Source organism: Fundulus heteroclitus, unplaced genomic scaffold (genome assembly GCF_011125445.2).
Source record: "Fundulus heteroclitus isolate FHET01 unplaced genomic scaffold, MU-UCD_Fhet_4.1 scaffold_404, whole genome shotgun sequence".
NCBI classification, from domain to species: Eukaryota; Metazoa; Chordata; class Actinopteri; order Cyprinodontiformes; family Fundulidae; genus Fundulus; species Fundulus heteroclitus.
This window is the reverse complement of record NW_023396818.1, coordinates 51,353-59,659: the sequence shown is the minus strand read 5'-3', so window position 1 is coordinate 59,659 and position 8,307 is coordinate 51,353. Positions and strand designations below refer to the sequence as shown.

Genomic DNA, 8,307 nt, shown 5'->3' with positions numbered 1-8,307 from the left:
ATTTTTGTACTGTTTATAAATGTGCCCCTCTATTTATCGCCCATGCAGGGTAAAGCGTTTTGTGTCACGCTGAACTGTGTGAAAAGTGGTCTAGAAACAAAGCCGAATGATCGCTGGTGAGACGCGTTTTGTGGGAACTATATGTTGCACACGGCGGAGTGATACCGTGACAAGAAGGAAGTTTAGCGTCGCTCTTTCAACGGACGCGCATTCTTGTCACTATGGCAACCACATGCCCTTCCTCCTCAGCGTCCACAGCTCCATAGCAACGGTGGGAAAGTAAACAGCTCTGAAGTTGTGCATTAAATCGTTATCGGAGCCTTTTTTCCCATCTATCTGGCTTCTTCGGCTCCGCTGCGAAAGGAGCTGTGATATGTCAAGAACCAAAGGCAAGGCAAAACCGGACGGTTTCACCGTCAAGGCCTTCATGAAGAACTCCGTGTTTGAGGGTCCTCCGTCGACAGGGGTGTTTCACCCACTGTCGTCCAAACCCACCACCTTCCGGACTTACTACGAGCGCAGGGAGCTCCCGATCGCCGTGGACTACAACAGCAGAGGCAAGAACATCGCGTGGAAGGTGGACATCGAGAAACTGGACTACCAGTACTACCTGCCGCTGCTCTTCCACGGCCTCTGCGAGACCGAATACCCTTACGAGTTCCTCGCGCGGCAGGGGATCCACGACATGCTGACGCGCGGAGGCCCCAAGATCCTCCCCGTCGTGCCCAAGCTCATCATCCCCATCCGGAATGCCATGAACACCAAAAACCACCAGGTGATGTGCACCACCCTGCGGATCGTGCAGCACCTGGTGGCGTCCGCGGACGGCGTCGGTGTGGCGCTGGTGCCTTACTTAAAGCGGATCCTGCCCGTGTTCAACCTCTTTAAGAACAAGAAGAGAAACCTGGGAGATGCCATCGAGAGCCGGCGGCAGAGAGAGAGCATCGGCGATCTGATCGAGGAGACCCTGCAGACCCTGGAGCACTACGGTGGCCCGGACGCCTTCAAACAAATCAAATCTATGATACCCACCTATAGTCCTGCGTGAAGAACTGACAGATGGAGCTATTGGACTGATTACTGCAAGGCTACTTCTTTTACTTTGTTCCTTAGGAAGTTGGTTCCAAAGTTGCTCAAAAATATACCAACATTTGAAAGAAGCACATCAGTTTAATGTGTTATTCATTTATTTAATTTGTTTACTGAAATTCTTGGACTAGAGCCAGTTTTGGGGCCCTGTCTGTAGGTATGTTGCCATCAGCGAGTCTGCTGGATTTGGATCAGTTGTTGCTGCACCATCTTTTCCTGTTCATCGTCTCCTCCACTGTGGAAGAGATTAAATTGATTTTAGCTTTTGCAGTTTCCACTAAGCAGCCTCCATATCATAGGTGAGACAAATTAGTGTTGGGTTATTCCTTTGTTAAACAACACAACACAAAAAGAAAGACACACAAACTATACCAATCATATCCTGATGACTCACTTGCATCACCACCGTACTTTATTCACACACTATGCTCACAGTTTTTGCACACATGTTTTTTCCCCCCTTCTAAACACGCCTACACACACTGTAAAAAAAAAAAAACAGTCAAAATTACAGTAAAATACCAGCAGCTGTGGTTGCCAGGAATGTACCGTTAAAAAAAGGGGCATCCGTATAAGACAAAACGGTCCATTGTTTTGGTGACGTTAAATCTTACAGCTAAAAACATTTTTTTTCACTGTGAATCACTGTAGAAAAAATAAATACTATAAACCCTTGAACTGTAATGTCCTGTGAAAAAAATAGCCCTTTCCATAGATTTTTACATTTATCTGAGTGGCTTAGGTTCTTCTGAGTGAGCTCTGTAGATATGCTGGTGGCAACAGTAGCTCAGCCAACACCTTCTGTGTTTTCTGTCCTCCAAACCCCCAGTCGATGGCGTCAGATGGCAGCTCACACTGAGTCTGGTTCTGCTGGAGGTTTCTTCCTGTTGAAAGGGAGTTTTTCCTCTCCACTGTCGCTATATGCTTGCTCAGTGGGATAGATTGCAAGTCGGTGGCTCGATGCAATCTACTGGGATCCCTTAGTTGTTAACCTAACTAATTGTAGTGAAACTGTATTAGACTTAATTGTTCTGGAATAACTTGATTATTTGGAATGAAGGGACTTTAAAAATGGAATCTGGATCACTGAATTACATTGACTTTGTGTAAAGTGCCCCGAGACAATATTTGTTGTAAAAGGGCACTATATGATTAAAGTGAATGTAATTAGTCAAACTTAATTTTCAACAACAAAATGAGATTTCAATGCAAATGTATTCAGTTTTAGTTTGGTGAAATTATTTTTTCAAAACAATGCAATTAATTTCAAATTAGATAAATACATATTTGCTTCCTTTATTGTATGGAACTACTCATCTGGACAAATACCCTGATAGACCTGGATTAATGGTTGCATTTTCTGCCAAACTATTTTGAACAAACCATTGGTTACCTCTTATTGAATCTCTGCTTGTGGACTTGACTGAAGTCAAACATACTTCATACTTTTTAGTGATTGAAGTAGATTTGTGCTGATGTATCAGTTCAATCTTGGTATTGGGCAAAACTCAATGTTGGAACATTGGTAGTGTATAGGAAGGACAAAACTTGGAACGGAACATCCCTAGTTTGTAATTGTATGCACTATTGGAAACTTCATTTAATAGGTTTGCTATGGGCTAAGTGAATAAGCAAGTATCTAATTTAGATGCGAAGCCCTTTATGATGTGATATTTTTGAATTTTTCTCTTTAGGCTGAGGTTTATCCAGACTACTTAGGTTTAGGAAAGTGTTAACTTTTCAACTATGAAAGATATTGAACTGTTAGTGTCAAAAAGGTAAACACAAATACATCTACCAAAAAAAAAAAAAAACGGTATACCAAAATGTAGCTGTGTGAAACTGAACCACAGAGGCTAAAATGCATAGAATACATTTCACAAATCAAATGACTACGGTCCCTTTGTAAAACATTAAAAGCCAAGCAGCCATAATACTGAAACATACCGCAAAATGTCCTGCCAAGGTTTGATTCCGTCTTTAGTGGGTAATCTTCTTGACACTGGTTTGCTTCTCATTCTCTTCATTCTGATGATGTTCACAACAACACAGCTGTAGGGCAAAAAGACAAAATTAATTTTTTGGAAAGTCGTTAGAAAAGATAAGGAAAAAATTATACCACTTGAAATCTCACCATGTACTTACAATGCTGAAGTCCTTGAGAATTAATTTCTTGACGTTGTTTAAACTTGGGGGTTTGAAAATGTCAGGAACACCAACTTTCTGTTCAAAACAAAAAACAAAATAGGATTCAGGCGGCTGACAAATTAATAATATATCAGAAATATATTCACTAACCTTGAAAAGATATGCAGGTCTTAGCTGTGTCACCACCTTAAAACCGAAAAAAAAAAAAAAAAAAAAAAAAAAAACACTGAGAAACTATCTTAGGTGTGTCGACCTCACATGGTTTTGTAGAAGCATCAGAGCCATGGTACCTAAACTGCTTGATGTGTTGATTCAGAGTAGAATAAGTTAACCATTTCTTTTTATTTATGAAATATTTAAGATAAAGTGCCCCATCGTAAGCTAAAACTTCCTCAAAGATATCATGACCAAGACATGGTGGCAAGCCTGGCATACAAACATGGAAGTATTTCAAAGAATTGAATACTGACCCAAACTTTACTCCATCAACGTCTGTTGTATTGTTGATTAGCAGATGGTTCACAGCAGAGTTGTAGTTTTCTCTGGTACGCCGTGGTCCACACACATTTGGATCAGTACCCTGAAATTCAGATTTGGTAATCAGGCGATACCTGCAGAAGTACTTGGAGGAACTTAAGCTTTCAGAGAAGCCACCAATACAGTGAGAACCCAGATTATCTCCAGCAATACAAAATAATGTTCGTTTTACTTTTGTTTCATCTGGTCCAGCAATCCCATTGTCTGATAGTAATTCTGAAAAGACCTTGGCATGACCAAAATCTGTGAAATCCTTCTCCCTGCAAAGTAATACAAGGGACATGTGGTCCGAATGTGAACCGACATGAAGTGGCAAATTTGCCAAAGATACATACACAAATCTTGTGCTTTGTTCTTGCAGAGCCCAAAGGGTTAACAACCTCAAAGGCTTCCTGGTAAAGTATTAGCTTGAGACGTGACAGGTTTTGACTAAAGAACTCATTAGACCTAAATAACTTACCATCACTCATGTCACACAGAACATCAGAAGGAGACTCAGTAGAGGGCTCCTCTGATTTCTGTATCAAATCAGACTTTAACAAAAATTTTGAGTAAACTTGCGTCACTTTTAAAAGATGACACACTGATGCAGTCACTAATGATTGACACTCAGAATCTCCATATAAAATCACTAACTGTGACATATGGGAAGTAAAAGATGACTTCACCTTAAAGGTACTTGTGCATCCTTTGACTGGACAAGTAACCACATGGCCTTTTACAAAATGGCTCTTCAGATGAGCTATTAGCTCTTTAGCATCTTGGCTCTGGTGTTGGCACATATTCATTGCACTTTTAAAAGAGGTAACTTGCCTAAAAACCGTAATATTGGTAGGGCCAGTGTGTCTTTGATAAAAATGTAGCCTTAAGTGCTCCATACCTAAAAAACGTTTGCTTGTAGTCAGTTTTATTGCACTTAAAAACACAACATGACTCATTACAATGAAGCTTGCAGTGAAGCACATAGCCCCTTGATGACTGCACCACCTTGCCACAGAAATTACACCTCAACATGTCGTCCACTTAGCCAACTTCACACACTCAGAGCAATAAATTCTTAAAAAATAAATGCTCGGTCAAAACTGTACTGGTGGGTTTTCAATAAAGCTGATAAGATAGTCAACAGACCTGGCAAGCTTCAGGAAACAATTAAATTAGAACGGCGTCTAAAACACCCAAAAAAGACGGATGTACTCACCTCACGTATTTGTTTTAGGCAGTCCAGGGGAAGAAAACGTCAGAAAACTAAAATATTTTTGCGGCGCAACGGCGGTGGCATGAGGTCAGAAGCTGCGTGGTGGTGAAATGATGGCGGCTGTCTCTTCTTCCGGGCAAACGAGCAGCTGCGCACAGCTTAGCAGCGCGACACCCTATTGGTGGAAACGCTCAGTAAGGTCGTTAATTGGATAACAGCTTTGAAAAAGAGGAGGGAAAATATGTTTTTCTTTGAGCGCTCTGCAATGGCGTACCGCGCACGTGACGTCACCATCTCATGAGCAACGCCCCTTGCCGCTAAGGTAGGGCAAACAGTGTCACAGTAAAAGACTTGTAATGTGATTTCAAATAGTAAAAACAGCTGTTCAGCTGTAAATCAGCAACCATCACACCAACTCTAGATTTAAAATGGACACACCAAAGGCGACATGAGACATAAAAGAGCAGGGGAAACAATGTTAAGTCAAAATTGTGTGGAAATGGGGCTGTTTTTATTGGAATCTGCATATTCAGTGCCGGCCCGAGGCAGAAGCAAACTTAGCGTCTGCTTAAGATCCAAGGGCTACAAGAGGGTCCCCAAGAGCAATAATTGTTTTTTTGTTTTTTTGCATGCACACACAATTTTTATCTCAGTGTAGTAATTAAGATTTATGATAACAGAGTGCATATTTTGACATTATCTTTGATCATGTAGAAATTATAACTTCTCATGAAAAAAAAAGGTCTTGGGGGCCCTCAAGTAGGTGTGCATTCTGCATTGGTAATATTAGCTTGCAATGAATATCAAAACTTCTATAGCACAAATAAAAGACAAGTAGACAAAACGTTATCTACATTTACAGTTTTAAGAACTCATATTCTTTTTTTTTTTCTTAACAGTGTCCTGTCCGGCAATGTGGCAATAAGAATTGTTGTCTTAATGCCAAAAAGAGCTCAACAGATTTTACTTTCACTTGATTTATGTATGTAAATAGTTTTATTATAATTCATGCAAGGAGTTTTTCAAGTTATATGGACACTACAGTGAGTAAGTAGAAGAGCAAATAAAATGAAGAAAAGGTGAAAGAAAGAGGAGATAAAAGGGAGAAAATAATAGAACGCTTTCAGTCTGCTTAATCACCTGCAAAGAGAGATGTAACAAGAACTTTCTTCAATCATACTCTATTTTTTCATTTTTCTTTAAAAATGAAACAGAAAATTAAGAAGCATTACAAAGGGTGCAATTTGTTTATTTGAATATCTTGTCATTAGCGGAGATTAAATGTTTTCTATAACAAAGGTCAATTTCTTTTTTTGTCTTTTAGCGTTTTTACAAAATTGCACTTTTGGCATTTTTACAATGGACTATATTTTAAACCATTTGCTTCTTTAAAATTAAAGTTTGTGCTTGCTTCACAATCAACAAGTATTTCCTGTAAATTCTAATGTGCAAAACTCAATAACCTGTGATTTTATCCAAATAATGTCGTAAAAATTAATGTTTTTGGACATTTTTGTCTGTACGACAATTTCTTTTAAAATGTATGCATATTTATTAATTTTCACAGCGAATCACTGTGAGTTTTATATTTTCTTAGCGTAATATTCAGTGTTTTCTCCAGTCACTTGATTAATCATTATTTAATGTATTTATTAAAGTAAAAGACCGCTTTTGGTTTCACGGTCTTTTACTGTTGCTCTTTGACGGTGTTTTGCTGTATATTTTACTGACTTTTTTTACAGTGTACCTATAACCTAGAAAGGATTCCTGAAGGATTCCATTGTGTGCTTCTGTGCTTTCTGTGTCTCTGCTCTGTCTTCTCTAACCCTCAGTGGGTCGAGGCAGATGAGCGTTCAGACTGAGTCTGGTTCTGATGGAGGTTTTTCCTTCCTTTTAAGGCCTAGTCCTCACGTAGCAGGGTTTTAAAAACCAAGAATATCTCCCCTACACCATTTTTTTCAAAATAATACCATACACACAGAAGGTCTCTTTAGGAAAGTTTTCATCCACACCAACCTGCAGAAATGCACCACTGAGCGTTTCTTTTAAAGATTCGCCACTGAGAGTTTTTTTTTTTTTTTTTTTAAATACGCCAGACACATTGGGGGCCATAGACATAATATAAGAGTAGACGCGTCATTGGGCGGGATCTGCCTATGCTGCGATGCGTCAGACCGTCCGCCATCTTAAATGTGGCAAATCTGCAGTTACTCAGTCACTTAAACAGTATCAGAGGGACTTTAATCTCTGAATATACTTTGTATTCGTAGTATTTTTTTGTAATATTACAAGTTTATTTTCGTATCCCTTTAGCTTAATTCTCCTGAATTTATTCTCGTAAAGAATAAAAATATTTAAAATAATCTAACCTGGCCCTATTACTCCAGGAGTGAAATAATTCTGCAAACTGTGACTATTCTGGAAATGTTCCCCCTTAATTCTCATAATATGATGTTTTTATCATAACATTATCACTTTTGTGTTTGTTTGTTTATTTTTACTTTATTCACCTAGGACTTTTTTTTCCTCATGTTATTAATTTTACCTCTTTAATACTCACCCAAAAAGTCTGTTCCTAAAGGTTCACATGTGACACGGTTTTATGAAATAATGAAGACCACAATTTTAGATTTAACAAATTGATCCTTATATTCATAACACATACACAAATATATATATATATATATATATATATATATATATATATATATATATATATATATATATATTATATATATATATATGTGTGTGTGTGTGTGTATTTATTGCAGCACAGGAATGAGGCATCTTCTCTGATCCACGTTCACAATAACAGAACTCAACTTTTTTCTGCCACATACAATATGGCGGTGACGTTGACGTGCGAACCTGCGCCCAATGACGCGTCTACTCTTATATTATGTCTATGTTGGGGGCAGTGTACCACAAAACTAAAACTCATGTCAGCCAATCAGAATCCTTCAAAACAACCACTACTTCCTCTTAGGACTGAATCATGGTGCTGTGAGGTTCGCTTAAGTGGACAGATAAAGAAACTGAGCTTCTTTTAAACACCATATTAGAATATAAAGTTAATAAAACTCAAGACAATGTCAGTTTTGGTTTAAAAAAATGGTAACTGGCTTGTATAGCTCTTTAAGTAGTCTGACGACCCCAAAACACTTTATACTACAATTAGTCATTCACACACATTCACACCCTGATGGTGGTGATGAGCTATGTTAGTAACCACAGCTGCCCTGGGGCAGACTGACAGAGGCGAGGCTGCCATATATCGGCACCACTGGGCCCTCTGACCACTGCCAGCAGGCAATTCGGGTGAAGTGTTGGTTATGGCA

General features: G+C 39.0%; 1 protein-coding gene and 1 long non-coding RNA gene across 3 annotated transcripts; one reads left to right on the top strand and one right to left on the bottom strand.

Annotated features, from left to right (window-relative positions):
* The first annotated feature begins 221 nt into the window (after positions 1–221).
* LOC118560205 (parkin coregulated gene protein homolog) lies at positions 222–1,165 on the top strand. Its single transcript, XM_036131033.1, has one exon. It carries the CDS (start codon positions 374–376, stop codon positions 1,046–1,048), a length of 675 nt encoding a protein of 224 aa, XP_035986926.1. The 5' UTR covers positions 222–373; the 3' UTR covers positions 1,049–1,165.
* A 4-nt stretch (positions 1,166–1,169) lies between these two features.
* On the bottom strand, positions 1,170–5,563 carry LOC118560206. 2 transcript variants are annotated; one of them, XR_004929173.1, is made up of 7 exons: positions 4,973–5,563; positions 3,947–4,034; positions 3,708–3,817; positions 3,388–3,423; positions 3,235–3,312; positions 3,037–3,141; positions 1,170–1,324 (listed from the first exon to the last, which is right to left on the bottom strand). It is a non-coding gene; the product is annotated as an uncharacterized LOC118560206 (long non-coding RNA). The 2 variants fall into 2 exon arrangements; XR_004929172.1 differs by lacking the exon at positions 3,947–4,034 and having other exon boundaries at positions 4,973–5,192.
* Between the last annotated feature and the right edge of the window lie 2,744 nt (positions 5,564–8,307).

Coding starts and splice junctions, on each gene's coding strand:
- LOC118560205 (XM_036131033.1), top strand. CDS start 374: ATGTCAAGAACCAAAGGCAAGGCAAAACCGGACGGTTTCACCGTCAAG.